Source organism: Gopherus evgoodei, chromosome 9 (assembly GCF_007399415.2).
Source record: "Gopherus evgoodei ecotype Sinaloan lineage chromosome 9, rGopEvg1_v1.p, whole genome shotgun sequence".
Lineage (NCBI taxonomy): Eukaryota > Metazoa > Chordata > Testudines > Testudinidae > Gopherus > Gopherus evgoodei.
Window position 1 is genome coordinate 59,652,003 of NC_044330.1, and position 16,867 is coordinate 59,668,869.

General features: G+C 46.7%; 1 protein-coding gene across 2 annotated transcripts in view; it reads right to left on the reverse strand.

Annotated features, from left to right (window-relative positions):
- The window catches only part of F8 (coagulation factor VIII), a 72,758-nt gene that overhangs the window by 43,070 nt on the left and 12,821 nt on the right, over window positions 1–16,867 (reverse strand). For both annotated transcript variants that reach the window (XM_030575762.1, XM_030575761.1), the window contains exons 4-11: window positions 15,380–15,592; window positions 14,260–14,331; window positions 11,232–11,327; window positions 9,789–10,010; window positions 8,155–8,422; window positions 5,670–5,844; window positions 4,335–4,428; window positions 1,087–1,298 (exon numbers count right to left, since the gene is read on the reverse strand). In XM_030575762.1, coding sequence (XP_030431622.1) covers window positions 1,087–1,298; window positions 4,335–4,428; window positions 5,670–5,844; window positions 8,155–8,422; window positions 9,789–10,010; window positions 11,232–11,327; window positions 14,260–14,331; window positions 15,380–15,592 — 1,352 coding nt within the window. The remainder of the gene's footprint in view (window positions 1–1,086; window positions 1,299–4,334; window positions 4,429–5,669; window positions 5,845–8,154; window positions 8,423–9,788; window positions 10,011–11,231; window positions 11,328–14,259; window positions 14,332–15,379; window positions 15,593–16,867) is intronic.

Consider the following 16,867-nt stretch of genomic DNA (forward strand, 5'->3'; position numbering starts at 1 on the left):
TGTTTGTTGGGGCTTTTAGCTGGATTGTTGTTACCACGGAAGGGGTCATGTTCATTGTGACATGGCTGGAGGGCCAAGCCACATCTCCAGCATTGACCTGTGTTGGAGAGCTGAGGTGATCCACCTCAGGGAAGGAAACTGAGGTAGGGAATGCTGGCAGTGCCATGCTTGGGCAAAAAGGAGTGCTATGGGGTGGCCATGCCTTATGACACACTCCCTTGCTCTTAATGTTGCTGCTACACTACTATGCACCTGGTGCCATGGATATGTTAGTGACCTGTGCACTTATGAGGCTGTTTCCTATCAGGCAGTGCAGTCTAGTGAATAGAGTACTAGACTGCAATTTAGGAGATCTGGGTTCTATTCCCAGCTCTACCACTAGCCTGTTGGGTGACCTTGGGAAAGTCACTTCCCCTCAGTTTCCTCATCTGTGCAATGGAGATAATGATCCTGACTCCTTTGTAAAGTGCTTTGAGATCTATGGATGAAAAGAGCTAGGTATTATTATTATTCCAGAATCACTGAGATCCTTCAGTGGCAGGAGAGCATAGGTGTGAGTTACAATATGAATTATTTCCTATAACCGAGCTGCTGTGTTTCTGTAACATCAGCTTTGATCTCAAATATAAAGGCATCCCTTAGTAATGTAAATTACCCATCATATGGATATATGACCAAGCACTTGACAGCAGAACTAGCTGTCCAGAGCAGGTAACCATATGTCTGCACTGAAATCAAGGGAACAGACACAGGTTTTGTCAGTTCTGATTAATATTGGTGTGATGGAAAGTAAAGACTAAATTCTGCAGCCCTTTAGCCAAGCAAACCTCCCTTATGAGCCAATGAGAGATCTGCCTATGTAAGGGCTTTGGGATCTGTCCCTAAGGATGAAAAATTAGCAAGCAATGATGCATTATCACAACGGGAAAATTCAAATGTTGGGAAGCTGCGGTGCAGTGTCACTATGTCGCACCACAATGGCTTTGTCCTGCAGCTCCACCAGGAAAGGAACGGGACTCCAGCACACTTTGGCCACACCTCCATCTCCACCATGGCAGGCGGTTACTCTGAAAGGGAAGAGCTCACCTGATTCCCTCTCTGATCCATCGATTCTTTAGAGCAGATCAAGAGGGGGCCAATTAGCCCCGAGGCCGTGTCTCGGACTGGGTTGATGGAGCTGTAGTAGAAATGGGTCAGGCAGCGAGGATCTGAGCCAGCTGGTCCATCCTCAGTCGTCACTTTCCAGCTGTACTTGAATGACTGGCCAGGCTCAATAGGTATACCCTTCACATCTTTATCTGGTAACAGACAACCCCCAAGAGCAATTTATTAGGCTTGGGCATTCGATGGAGGAGGTAATCCTACTTATAAAATGGGCTGGAGGAAGGAGGAGATTGAATGGGACAAGTAGGAATCAAGATCATACAAGCATCCTGAGAAGCAGCAGAAGGTCCAGAACAAGCATCTAGGTCCAGAAACAACAGTGCTTAGATTCCAGGATTGAGGCTTCTTTTGTGGGGACTGCTGGCTCAGTCAGAGCTCCTGAAATCTCATGAGAAAGCCTGATCCCACAACATTTCCAGCTTAAGGACATGAGCCAACAAAGCATTCCTCTGCAGGAAGGGCACTGGGCCTTAAACAGGTGCTTAAAGTTCAGCACACGCTTAGGTTCTTTCCTGAATCAGGACCACATTTGCAAACCCAAGAGGCCTGTACAGTATGGAGGGAAGGTTTGAAGACTTCTCCTGAGGTGCTAGTACTTGCCTGAGCCAAACAGAGACAGGGATGGAAGGGAAGGTTTGTACCTTAATTTTGAAACCACTTATGAATATCATGGGCTGAGTCTGATCTGAATTCAAATTTATCTGGGTTGTGTCATGCTGAGTGAGGATTATAGGTGAAATGGCAAGGGAATAGATAGGGTGAAGAGTGATGCAGAGAAGGGCAGAATGACAGACAAATACAGAATAGCTGTGAGAAAAGAAGGTTGGTTAGAAGACAGGAAACACTAACATCAAATAAATACAGTGATGATACCTGCTCAGGGCAATTGCTTATGCCCGATATGCTTCTGAAGGGGGCTCATCCTACCCTAATGCCAAGCCCAAGTTGCTAGAAAAACTTGGATTTAATTAATCACCCTTAAATTATGGTACAATAATCAATAGGCAGAGATCCCACAAGGATGGATGAGTGTTCTGCCCAAATTTATAGCTGGGGAAATGGAGTCACAAGCATGGACGTGACTTGCCCACAGTCATGCAGTGAGTCAGTGGCTGAGCTGGGAACAGAACCTAGCTGTCCTGGAGGAAAGCACTATCTTAAATTAAATCATAGCAGGGCAAAAAAAGGGGGGGGTTGCAAATCTGAGCTAGTTTTATGAAATCTGAAACCACTGTTTCCTCTCCTTTTCTTGGAGGTTCCCATGCCAGCTAGAAGCAGCAGCAGAGGAGCTTGTTCATGCACTGTGATTGTTGTCCTAGATAGTTTTAATCCTTAAGAAAGAGGAGGGAGACAGAAGCTGCATGATGCCCACCCAGGAATCAGGATGGTTCCTAAGTAACAATGTCTCCCAAAGAATTCCATCAGGTGGCAGCCCAGCAGTGGTTGGAAGGCTAGATGGTAACCTAGCAACTGCACACAGGAAAACAAGAAGCACTACCAGGAGGAGAAGTTGAACCAGAGGGAAACCTCAAACTAAAGCAGAGCAGGGGAGTGCTTATGTGCCCAGCTCACCCACCCTGGCAGCATCAGAATGGAGGATTCCTGCCCAGGGAGCATTTCACTAATGCCACATAGGGCCCAATTCTGCCACCCTCACACTAGTTTTACACCAGTGTTACTCTGCTGACTTCCATGCAAATACTCCTGATTTACACTGGTATAAATGAGGTAAGATTCCAGTCCACTGAGCAGCACCTGACTGCGAAGCAGTCCTGTTGATTTTGGTACTGGTCACTGGGAAGGCGGCATAACTGGGTGGTTGTATTAAGTAAAATGGCAGGAGGAGGATTAGTGCTTATCATTGTCTCAAATCAGGTGGTCCAGCAGCTAGGGCACTAGCCAAGGGCTTGGGAGACCTGGGTTCAATTTTGCCACAGATTTCCTGTGTGACCTGGGGCAAGTTGCTCAGTGCCTCAGTTTCCCATGAGTACAATGGGGATAATAGCAGGGCCCTGCCTCACACAGCTATGTGAGGCTAAGTATATTAAAAACTGAAATGCTCTGAGATCTACTGCTGAAAAGAACTAGATATCGATTTTTATATTAAAAATATGGCATTAGCCTACAGCAATGGCTCAAAACACTGCAGCTGACAGCCATGTCAATACCATACTACACCACTGCTAATAAAGCAGTGTTTTATGTTAAGGAATTTTGTCATAAATGCCAATTGATCATTCAAAACACTTTTAGAACCACGAAAGTTTATTTAGTTGACTTTGCTTTAAGCTACCATTTAAAACCCATCTTATAGCTGTGTGGTTCCAGGAAGGTTTTTGGAAGGGCCGGTCAGTGTGAAATGCCTAGGGAATGAGGAGAAAGTGAAATATACAAGACATATGCTAATCACTGTGCATGGGATAGGAAGGAATTTTCCCAGTGCACGTGTACAGCATCGCTCACTGGAAGGTGCATTATGGCAGTGAGTATTTCCTTCCTACAAAGCATTGCTGGCCACAGCCAGAGGAGGATACTGACTTGGATGATCTGATATGCTAAAGAATCCTGTGTAAAAACAAGAATGTCTGAGGCTTGGTGATTCCTCCATTACTGATGAAGAGCAGCAGAGGGATCGGTTCCTGTTCTCTGAAAGCATCAAGAGGGAACATGTGACCATAGAGTGACCCTCATTGCAGAACCTCTGCAGGGGCAAGGAAACCGCAAGAGGGTCCCTTTGTACAGCCTCCTTTGAATTCTGCTGTTGTGGGGTGGGATTGGCCTCTCAGTGGAAGTAGCAGGAGATCTGGACTCCAGAACATGCAGATCTTTTCAGATCTTGGGGGCCCTAGAGAGGCCAGAGCTATCTGCATGAGAGAGGCCTCCACACTGCCTCCTGGACCCTGTGGTTGACCCTCAGTTCCCTGATCAACAGGACCTCTCCTGTCAGCCCCTGTCCCCAAAACCTCCCTTAAAGAGAAGGTTCTACAGCACAGAGGGGTCTCTTCTCAAGAGTTAATACAGTCTCAGGGAACATCAGTACCCAAGTACTTTGAATAGTTAAAACAGCCCATTTACTGCGGGCTTCACCAGACTCTCCTGTTCTGAGGTATGTGATCTTTGCCAGCAGCTCTTCTAAATTCCAGTGACCTTCCTTCCTCAGCCAATCTCACCTTCAGAAGACTTCACTGGGTGATAGGAACTTATGCTGGTGAGCCCATGAGGGTAGATGTTGTAAGGCCGACTTGCTAGATTCTTGAACACAATCTGAAATAACAACAAACAACAATAACACTTAGCCCTCAATAGCCCTGTGTCTTCAAAACTTTCCTTATGGTCATTCATCTTCAGCAGTGCCTCCATGTTGTCTGGATTGGTCTTTGGCACACTTTGCCTTGCTACTGCAGGGGGCCTCGGGCACTGGTGCACCTCAGTCCCTTCTGTTCTCTGTCTGTGGCACATAACAGTCTAGTCCCCTGTGGGCTGTGATACTTTGGTCTCATTTCAGTTGTTGGGTTTAGTGTGGGGGTGCTGGTGGCCTTTGATGGCTGAAGGTCAGACTAGATGATCCAGTGGCTTTCCTCTGGTCTTGAACTCTATGACCCTGACTTTCTTTGAGGTCCCAGTTTCAGTCAGTCCATGGAAGAGCATGGAAATGGCAGAATTATTAGAGGGTAGGGAAATATTATTTAGACCCATTTTACAGATGGGAAAAGTGAGGCCCACAGTGGCTGAGACTGATTTTTTAAAACATGGGTACCCATAATTGGACACTGAATCCATAAGAGGCTTGAGTAAGTGGCCTGATTCACAAAGGTGCTGTGCTCTCATCTGCCTCAAATGCAATCGTGGGTGTGTGGCGTTTCTGAACACCTGCCCAATCAAATAAATACGGAGATACGTGCCACTCCAGTTTGAAGTCTTTGGTCTCAGTTCCTTGCTGTCAGCTACACAACAAATCAAACAGACTAGAACTAGAATCTGCTGAATCATAACCTGTTCTCACCAGAAGCCCACTCTGCCTCTTGTTAATGATATACAAGTCAAGCAGCCAGTTAATTAAAGAGTACAGTGAGATAGGCTGTGTGTATAAAGCAGCCTCCCCCAGGTACTGTACATCCTAAATTACCCATGCAAGCCACACATAGTTGGAGAAGACTCAAGGAAGGAAGTGGACAGATCTGTCTCAGAAGAATGTGTTGGAAGGCACGTACCATGTATGGGTTAGTATGATTATTAAGCACAGCTGATTGCATTAAAGGCAAGTCAAGAGCGTTGGGCCAAATCCATCCCATGTGAATTTCCACTGAAGTCAATGAGGCTTTTACCTCTAGATTTCAATAGCAACTGAAAGAAGGTCCTCCTTTCTGGTGGACACTAGCTACTACAAGGGACTCAGTAAAGAATTTGTGTTAGACCATAGGCATGAATAGGGGACCAGGAAGAAGAACAGTAATGAATCTTCAGAGTTTACCTTTCCCAGAAAGCCATCTCTCTCTTTCTCTTACCAAAAATTGGTCCCCAACTTCTCCTTTAAGGACAGGTCCCAGAATTCCTGTGTCACGTTGATCTGATACCTTGCGCTTCTTAAAGGTCCCATCCTCATATTCCACAAACATCACCTTCTTATACTTTGAACCAATTCGCTGAGGACCAGCTTCCAGAAACTGACTTGTGTAACTTCTATAGGGGAGAGAGGAGAAGGAGAAATGAGTGAGCCCAGGGGGAGGGCACAGGAGCTGGTTTTTTTTACTATTATCAGCATCATTATTATTAATAATAATTGTATAATAATACATTTGTTATCGTGGTAGTGTGCACAGGCCCCAGTGTGATCAGAGCCACATTGTGCTAGGCACTGTACAGAAACAGAATGAAAAGGAAGTCCCTGCCCTGAAAAACAAGGCAACAAAATACAACTTTTCCATAACCCTAAGATTGGATTCAAATGCTGGCTATCACTTCTATTAGAGAGGAAGCCTACACCAAATGCAGTTGTAGGACACTGTTGACCAATATACATTGGACTAATTAATACATATATATGTGATATATATATCACATTATCAATATGCTTTATTCACACCACATGTATTAATATGCATTAAGCACACAATATCAATATAACATTATATTGTGTATTTATATTTCTAGCAGCTATATGGCCTAAATTGGCCTATGTCTTTCTATAATCCTGTTCACTTATGAGAAGTATCCCATAACAGTCTGCAAAGCTGAAGTCAGCTTTGGAGTTAGAAAACAGGAAACTTGTCAAAGGCAAAATCCATTAATGTTCTTCCCTGGTATAGATACTTTCTCGGATAAGTATCTGAAGTGCTAGCAAAGAAGATACAGAAAAATGGGGAATGGGGACAAATTGATGTTTGGGTTTTAGTGAAGTGTGAAGGGGTTTGTAACCTCTAAAATCATCCTATAAATACTACCAGCTGAAATGTGTAGCTCTGGGAGCATACCTTCTATGTAAGGTGAATTTAACAACAATACGGCATCCCAGAAGTTGGTATTGTATTGAACCATTTTTCCGGTATTGGCTTTTAGCAATAAACCTGGCTGATATTGGTTACCGGGCTCCTGAGTCTATTTCATAACAGAACCAAGTGTGGTCACACTATTGACTACACAATTTAACAACAAGAGATTAATTATCGGTGTCCTGTCCTGGCAGCAACTGGTTGCTGTAGCAGAGCAGAGCAGAGCCTGGCACTTGCCCGCATGTGCTAGGGTCACTGCCAGAGGTGCCGAAATGACATGGCCAAGTAAACTCCTCTTACTACCCTTATCTGGAAGGACCCCCTCTATTAGCGCATTCAGTCCTCGGCTTCCCTGCAAACAAGAGGCCCAGTCAGTGCTAACTGGGATAGTGAGTTTTCAGAGGTTGATACTTGTCCTTTGTGGGCTGGGCTGAGACTCTCCATGGGAAAGCAGAACCCTGTGAGCCTGCTTAATACCCAAGCAAGCCTGCGTGAGAGGAGAGAGTGAGAGAACTGGTGACAACTGTCACTACCAGGCAGTGCTGAGTAAGACACTGCTATGATAGAATTCTCAGATTACTGCTACCCAGAAGGAAGTGGAGCATCATTAGGGGCTAATCTTGTCTTGTATCTGGTAGATCCATCCTCTCAGGACAATACAATCAAATCTCTCAGCTGCAATAATATAGGTCCAAAGGGATGCCTGGTGTATCTCCATTGAAACCAGCAGAGCGGTAGCACAGGAAAAAGTGGCCCACCATGGCACCCTCACAGGTTAAGAGGGCAAGATGGGCTGGGTATTTCAGCACCAACTACAGAACCCTCTGTTCAGAGGACTAGTACCACACCATTCCCTCCAGAACTCTACCTGTGCTATTGGTAAATGGCTTGTGGAAAGTTAGTGGCTACTGGCACAGTAAATCAAACAATTCCCTTTCTCCCAGGAGCTGACTGTTATTTCCACAACCTTTCCAGCCTCTGGCAAGGGGCCAAACAGAGCCTCATGCTCCGGTACTGCGTGCGCTGCCTCGGGCTATATCAGATTGCTCACCCAGCCTTTATTCTGGGGTAGTCTTTTTTGCCACGCTGATGGTATTGTCTAGTCTAATACACCCTCAGATAGGATTCCTAATGACAGTGGTTCCCTTTAGATCAGGTTCCATGGGCAGAAAGTAAACTACGTTATGGCTTTGGTGGCTTATATGGCTCAGCCTACCATTTGCCAGCAGCAAGTAACATGGCTTAAATATAAGTGCCAAACTCAGCTCTCACTCCGCTGAGGTTGTGCAGGTATACCTGAGAGAAGAACTTAGCCCACTCTCTTCTTGTCCTGAGCCTAACTCCTCAATGTAATGAGGAAGAAGTAAGCTGCTAATGGAAAGGGTCTTGTTGAGGCTTCATGGTGATTTGAGGAAAAGAAAGAAAACTCAGAGGGGGGAAATGGAACAGCTGGCCAAGCCTGTACTCACCCCATTCCCTGGCCATGCTAACATGCTCTCACCTGTCAAGATAAGTGGGCGTTATTGGGGCATAGTCCCAATCCACCTCCTCAGCTGCAATGTAATGAGTCCAGGTCATAGGAGCCTGCTTGGCGAAAGCACGTGCGCCAATCGAGGGGGGAGAGTCACTCTCATCAAACATAATCACAGTGTTGTCCAGATCATAGCTGTCATCATAATAGTCTTCATACGGTGCATCTGTGGCCAACCTCATCTTCTTCTTGGGCTCTTCCAGGCAGACTTTCACACTGATGTATGCTTCCATGCCAGCTGAATTCAAATGGGCCAGGCAGAAAGATCAATGTCTGTCTGTCTCATTCACAGCTCTGGATGTTGTTTCACTAGTATCCCCAGTTTATCTGCCTCTGCCTCAGATAGACATACAGCTATCTAGCCATATTGTATCTGTCTTGGTAAGTAGGTTGAGGTGGAGAGACAGATGAGGAGAGTGATTAGGAGAGGAATTAGGTTAGTAGATGAGGGCAGGGATTTATATGTATGTAGACATAGATGACTTAAGACAAATGTACAGACAACAGACTCCAGTGCAGCCAAATGGGAGCCATTACCTCTGCAAAGACAGAATTAATTATACCAATGATCGTTTAAGGAGCTCTATAACACAAACTCTACATTGAGTCCTGGGTTAGCTTCCAATTAATTGCTGCAGCCTTCTGGAGAAATTTGTGTTGTTCTTTTTGCTTCTTGAAATAACAGGAAAAAACAAATCTGGGAAAGATTCTAGACCAAATTCAGAGATGATGCTAAATAATTCCAAGTAGGCTCAGTAATTCTCCCTCCTCTTACACTTGTACTATACTGGTATAATACCACTGGCATTCATGGACTTACTCCTGATTTATCCAGTGTAAGGGAGAGGAGACTGCTTAAATTTACAGCCTGTTAGACTTCCTAAGATGTGCTTATTTCCTGACTCACACATCCACTCATCAATTTGTAACCAACAGCAGAAGTTTTGAGTTTCCCCCAGGCCTAAAGGAGTCCAAGATGGCAAATATCACAAGTTTAATGGCTGGAAGAGAGGACAGTAGCAAGAAAGCAGGAGGCAGGGATAAGAAGGTGCAGAGGTGCCGACTTCCTGAGTTCCCAGGGGGTGCTCAACACTGCTCCTGCTCCACTCCAGGCCCAGCCCCACCTCCACCTCTTCCCCCAAGCCCCACTCCCACCCCGCCTCTTTCCACTCTGTTCCGCCCCACCTCTTCCTGCCCCTGCTCATTCTCCTCCCCCCCAGTGCCTCCTGCATGCCGCTGAACAGCTGATCCTCAGTGGGCAGGAAGCGCTGGGTCAGGGGAGGGAGAGGAGCTGATCGGTGGAGCTGCCGCTGGGTGCTGAGCACCTTTTTTTTTCAATCGGTGCTCCAGCCCCAGAGCAACCATGGAGTTGGTGCCTATGAAAAGGCGTAAGTTAAATAGCCCCACTCCTGCTTTCAGCTCCTCAGTGTGCCAATTACACCAAGCTTAGACCCCCTTGCAGATCAATAGAAGGGATGTGACTAGGTCTAGGCAAGTCTAACTGAGCATGAGGGAGCTGTGAGTCGTGTCACCTCACACGTCTCTGATTCCAGCCCATCCTCTCTCTCCTGACCCCTCTGAGCCTGATGGCTGGTAGATATTACCTTGCTGGTGGGCTGGGATCTGACAAAACATTAGGAACCTGCCGCTGGTGGTGGGCATGGTCTGAGCCGTGAGGAAGGTGGCTGGTGAGATTTCTAAGGTTGCGTGCCGGTGGCTCCTCACCAAGAATGTGTGGCCCTCAAAGAAAATAGAGTGTACTTCCGGGGCAGTACCCAGCCCAATGACATGCCAATGGACTGGTCTTTTCTGGCACAACTGGAGATCTGCCAGGAAGGGAGGGGAAATGCACCAATGAGAGAACAGCTCATAGAATCACACAGCTATAGCCTCCAATCCACCCAGAGACACCAATGGGCCAAACTCTGACAGGTGCTAAGCTCTGGGAACCTGTCATGCCAGGATCTCTGACTTCTGTTGGGGACTGCAGATGCTCAGCACCTCTCAGCATCTGGGCCAGGGGAGTAAGGACTGAGCAAAAAAAGAGGGACTGATCCTGAAGTGAATGGGAGTTTTGCCATTGACTTTAATGGGAGATGGGGTCAGGCCCAGATTAGGGACTTCAAGTTCTGGCCCATAGGAATTAGGGATGGAAAAGGCTCTCCATCTGGAAACACTTGCTGTTCCTCTTCACTTCTCCCCCTGCTTTTTCCTTGGGGAGACTTTTGGGGTACTATTCTTGACTCTGCATCGGTAAAGACACTTGGGCACTTTGCCGCTGACTATCATGGGAGTGTGACAGGGCCCTTCAAGATGGAATCCAGATGTGCTGTCTACTCCAGCCCTGGTCCCTTGCTGGATTGTCCCCAGCTATATTTCCTCAATGGTCCCTCTACTCTAGTGTTAGTGATCCCCAGTGCTGAGCCTGCCACCCATTCATTAGTATGGTATGGAAAGGCTAAAAACAGGGCCCAGTGTGCTACACTCTGTGCACATATCTAGTAGGAGACAGTCCCTGCTCTGGAGAGCTCCATGCTAAATAAACAAGACAGACAAAGGTGAGAGAAAGGGATCCCTAGGGAGGCTAATCCAGAGCCTAGCAGATCTCAATCTCAGGAATTTTTTCTTGGCTTCCAGTTCTCTTCAGGTGTCCCTATAACCCTGTTGTGCCACTGTAAGCAATCTCCGGCCTTGGCTACACTGGCGTTTTACAGCACTGAAACTTTCTTGTTAAGGGGTGTGAAAAAAACACACCCCTGAGCGCTGCAAGATACAGCTCTGTAAAGTGCCAGTGTAAACAGTGCCACAGCGCTGAGAGCACAGCTACCAGTTCTGCAAGCTAATCCCCATGAGAAGGTGGAGTTCATGCAGCGCTTGGAGAGCTCTCTCCCAGCGCTGGCGCTGCGACCATACTCACACTTCAAAGCGCTCCCGCGGCAGCGCTTTGAAGTTTCGAGTGTAGCCAAGCCCTCCCTCCTGCACTACTCCTAGACCCCCCCTTCTCCCTCATCCACCTTTCCCTTCCCCCACTCCTCAGCCTCCAGTACCGGGCAGAGAGCCATTGATATAGCCGTTGATAGCGTGCAGCTGAGCCAAGGGCCGAGGAGTTCCTGTGTGGTTGGGCTCTGGGTACCAGCTCTTCCCTGGAGAGAGAAACAAAGAAGTTCAGCTGGGAGAGTGTTTAGCCAAATGCAATTCATAGTGTGTGATCTGCTGAGGCTTTAGCGTCTGGAGCCTTGCAATCCTGGAGTGGGCAGCAGTGCGCTCTTGGGTGAAAGCCCCTCATGCTGGGACTCAGTCCCCTGACCGTTCATTCTCCTGAACTGGGGGTTCCAGGCCATGCTGCCAGGCCTTTCCAGGCCACAATCAGGCTGCTGGTCAAACATTTTTTTTTTATTCTGATTGATTTATCCTGTTTGGGTGGATGTCCTGGGCCCAGCATGTTTCTGTGAAGGACAGGGCTCCTTCAGAGCTCTGCCTTCGGTATATTTGGAGTAAGTGCAGCACAGCACCTATGCACTGTTGTTCTGGATGCTAATCAGCGAGGCCTCGATGCAGCAAAGCAACTCAAGGACATGCATAACTTGCAGCATGTTCGGTCAGCGGGACAAGTTAAAGTTAAGCATGTATCCATGTACTTTGCTGGGTCAGAGCCAGGGCCGGCTTTAGGAAGTGCGGGGCCCAATTCAAACAGTTTCGACGGGGCCCCGGCAGAGATGACTTTAAAAAAACAAAACAACAAAAAAATAACACGTAGGGCTTGTACTCACTGAGCGGTGCTCCGAGTCTTTGGCAGCAGGTCCTTCACTTACTCCAGGTCTTCGGCCGCACTGAAGGACCCGCCACCGAAGTGCCACCGAAGACCCGGAGCGAGCCAAGTACTCCACTGTCGAAGTGCTGCCGAAGACCCGGAGGGCTGCCGGGTGAGTAAAAATTAAAAAGGAGCCTCTAGCTAGGGAAGGGATTCTCACTGTGCGTGGGGCCCTCTTATGCGCCGGGCCTGATTCGGTGGAATAGACCTAAAGCTGGCCCTGGTCAGGTCCTTAGCACTTGGGATATTGTGATGATGTGTGCATTCCAGTTCCCTGAGATAGCTAGCTAGTTAGATTACATAGAGGCAGTGTATGGCAGGGAGGGATCTGTGGCGATAGATAGAATTGTCAAGGCTGATTCCCCGCTCTGGCACTTCGAGTGCAGAAGGTGGGGGCCCACAAGGACTCTAAAATTAATACTGGCCACTCCAGGCTGGTATTAAACTCACAAGTTTACAGCTTTTTTTCTGACCTTGGATTGGTAAACCACCCAAGTGCAAAATTTCTCTGAGAACCCAGGAAGGCGCACTTGCGAATTCCTTCCTGTGGGGTACCCTTAAGCTCTTTCACACCCTCCTTTGGGGAAGAGCTGAGAAAGAAATACAAAGAAAATCAGTTGTTGCCACCAGCTAATAAAAAAAACCATGCAAAAACCTCTTAAGACCCAGAACTCCAAACCTGTTCTTAAAAAACGTATATTTTATTAAAAAAGAAAGAAAGAAAATACATCTGAAAACTCAGGCTACTGCTAGATTTAAAACGAGCAAATACAAGAATTAAGCATTAAAAATAGCTCCCTTGAGGTCCAGCTTAAAGGTTACAAGCAAAACAAAAGCACCTGGGGTTAGCACAGAGGAATCCACAAGCCATAAAAAATAAAAGGGATAAACCTAATTGCGTCTTTCTAGACATTTCCTAATCTACTTACATATCTGGGGTTTTAGATGAGTAGTGTCTAGGTATGATACTCATGATTTTTCACACCTGGCCCAAAGCTTCTTACAGCATCGTTGCTCCCTGTCTGCTTCTCCCCAAGAATAACAACAGACAGACAAAAGGAGAGTCTTGTTTCAATTTTTAAAAGTTGTAGCCTTCCCTTTGGCCTTTTTGGCCAGGTCCCCACTCACTTCCTTTTACTTATGCATTGCAGTGTGACTTTTAATCCTTTACAGGTAAAGCAAGTAGAGAACAGCTACTGAGAGGGATTTTATATTTAACTGGGTCCACAAAAGAGCTACCCCGCCTTCATTTATCACAAGGATGTATGGCATTAGATAGATAGATAGATAGATAGAGGGGGTGTATTGGGATAGAGAGAGAGACAGAGAGAGAGAGGCGGGGGTATCTGTGTTAGTAAGGGGCTGATCCTGAGAGGTGCTCAGTTCCCTTTGCAAAGTGTCGAGTACTCTCTATTCCCACTGAAGTCAATAGGAGTTGAGGTTGCTCAGCACTAGTTATTCTCATCACAAACTAGATTTCCTCTATGGGTTTGACTACCCTGTAGTCTGAAGGCTGTTTTTTCCATATGCTAGGGGAATGTCAAGGGCCGGCAAAAATTCTTTGCACCTGGACATCATCAAGTGAGTTAGAGCACGAGGGTCCTGCCTCTGAGAATAAAACCAGTGGCCCATACGTTGAACCTCGTGGCCAGTTGGAGATTATCTTCCAGAGCTGATGCAGGAGACCAGATTTCAAATCCCAGTCCTGGTGTCTCACTCCTCTGGCTGGCAGAGTGGGGAATCTAGACTACAGTCAGAGGTGGGACTATAGCATAGGGATACAGACCCACGCTAGCTTTGGTCTAGCTAGCTCAGGTAATGATAGCAGTGAATCCACAACTGCCAGGGTAGCAGCTTGGGCTGTCCAACCTCACTAAGGACCCTGGGTATGTGCTTGACCAGCAAGCCTGCGCTGCTGTGGATTCATTGCTTATTAGATCAAAGGTAGTTCTGGTTACACCTCTGACTGCAGTGTCAACACACCAACTGTGTTCAGAGTCAGCTCAGGAGGCAGCTCTGCAGCCAATCAAAAACAGAGACTTTGTTCTCCAGGGCCACCCTTCCAGCACCTTCTGCCAGCCTAAAAGCAAATAAATACATCAAAGAAAGAAACACCCAGACAGTGAACTCCAGCTACTCTAAGGTGCGTTCGGCTGGCTTTGTTTGTAATATTCCAGATGTGGCACAAACTCTCCCAACCAGCAGAATCTGACTACCCTAAAGCCAGGATACAGGATCTGGCCACCCTCATATCATGTACTTACCTTCATCAATCACGGAGAAGAGCAGCACGAATTCTTGCAACGTGCTCTGGGTTCCGTCTTTGGTCAGGGCTCCTACGAGCAAGAGTAGAGAGAGAGGTGATGCCACTGTTAAAGAAACAGCAATGGCAGTGTTGTATCTCAGTCTTCTCCTGGAGATCTTTTGTTCAGCCTCTTGGAGGTAACAAAGTTATTGCTGGCGCTTGCGTGGGTTTATGCTGTCATTGCTGATCTGGGAGGGGTACTCAGGAGGGAGCCCAATTCTTGCCTGCCACTGCTCATGGTCTTTGTCCAGTGCATGGAGTGATAAGGAAGTCCCCTTACCTGAAGAGCCCATGCTGTGGCCTGGTGATCCTAAGGAGAAAGGCTGCTAGGGGGAAAGCAAAGGCTGCCACAAAGGCTCCCTGGACTAGGTACTGAAGGAAGAGTTCAATATGTCCTGTCCTGACTCTCTCTTGTGCCATACAGGATTTTATTTAATCACCTGAAATAGCCCGTCTTATCTAGGTCTGTGCTATGTTGAAATCACTTTTTGCTCCTATGCACTTCAGGTATATTGGGAACCAAGTTTTAGTCAATCGCCATTCTGGCAAAAGGATCGTGCATAGAATAGACAAGAGTATCCTAAATTTGGCTTGGTACTACACATCCTGCATCATCTGTGTGTGATCTATAAATCCATGCTGGCATGGCCTCATCTGTATTTGGTCTTACAAAATCAACTTATCTGCGTGAAAAAGCACCTGAATAATCATGGCATAGGTGAAAGCATTTAAAAAGGTGGACAAACATTCACACTCTGAATTGCCTCATTAACTGCTTTGGAATCTCTGGGAAATACTAGAAATTCTTTGAGGGAAACAGACGACCAAGTTATTTCCAGCATGGCACTCGAAAGGGTGTTAATTTTCTGGACTGGGAATGGATGAAGGCACCCTTTGGAAAACGTATCAACCAGAAAATCTGTCAGTCCACAACAGATTCTGTTCCTCCCAGGGGTCCTGCCTTTGCTTCATACTCAGTTTAAGGAAGATTCCAGATTTCTTTTCAGTCAAGACCAAATACTAAACAGTTGATTGGATTAAACGACCCACTGACTTTTCCAATTCCCCATGCTCCTCACCTGGCCTGCAGACAAGCAAGGCTCCGATTAAGCCAGAGTTGATGTCTTTCACACTGTCAGTGTAAGAGAAGTAGGATGAGGTCAAACATGACGAGTCAAACTCTGTTGGTCCTTGGTCTTCTAGTATTTCCCAGACATACGTGTGGGTGTTACCAGGATCCACCTCATCATCTTCTTTCTCAGCCTGGCTGGTCTCATCCTTATACCCTGCCCCTAAAGCACAAAGAGTAGCCCATTTGTCACTGCTGACCCCATATCCACTGCACCAATGACCTGTCATCACACGACTGCCCTTTGTTTTATTATCATCATTTTTAAAAACAGTCTGGGCAGCCCCTACCTCATCTCATTCTCTATTTAAGCCTAAGTTGATTGTATTTAGTTTGCATATCAATTCAAGTTCAGTAGTTTCTCCCTGGAGTCTGTTTCTGAAGCTTTTCTGTTACAAAATTGCCAGCCACCTTTAAATGTTACTGAATGGCCAGACAGGTTGAAGTGTTCTCCTACTGGTTTTTGAATGTTATGATTCCTGATGTCAGATTTGTGTCCATTTATTCTTTTGCATAGAGACTTTCCGATTTGGCCAATGTACATGGGAGAGGGGCATTGCTGGCACATGATGGCATATATCACATTGGTAGATGTGCAGGTGAATGAGCCCCTGATGGCATGGCTGATGCGATTAGGTCCTATGATGGTGTCACTTGAATAGATATGTGGACAGAGTTGGCATCGGGCTTTGTTGCAAGGTTCCTGGGTTCGTGTTTTTGTTCTGCGGTATGTGGTTGCTAGTGAGTATTTGCTTCAGGTTGGGGGGCTGTCTGTAAGCGAGGACAGGTCCGTCTCCCAAGATCTATGAGAGTGAGGGATCATCTTTCAGGATAGGTTGTAGATCTTTGATGATGGGCTGGAGACTGGGAATGGCTGAGCCATTACACACATTGAATCTGTTTCCCCATGTTAAGTATCCTCACAGCTTCTTGTCAAACTGTCTTAAATGGGCTATCTTGATTATCGCTACAAAAGTTTTTTTGCTGACAACAGTTTGTCTTAATTAATTAGCCACTTAGAGTTGGTTGGGCAACTCCCACCTTTTCATGTTCTCTGTATGTATATATATCTCCTCACTATATGTTCCATTCTATGCATCTGATGAAGTGGGCTATAGCCCATGAAAGCTTATGCTCAAATAAATTTGTTAGGGTATGGCTACACTTGCACGGCAGCGCTTTGAAGTTTCGAGTGTGGTCGCAGCGCCACCGCTTGGAGAGAGCTCTCCCAGCGCTGCACGTACTCCACATCCTCTACGGGTGTAGCTTGCAGCGCTGGGAGCCGTGCTCCCAGCGCTGCAGCACTGTTTACACTGAGGCTTTACAGCGCTGTATCTTGCAGCTCTCAGGGGGGTGTTTTTTTCAGACCCCTGAGCGCGAAAGTTGCAGCGCTGTAAAGCGCCAGTGTAGCCATGGCCTCAATCTTTAAGGTGCCACA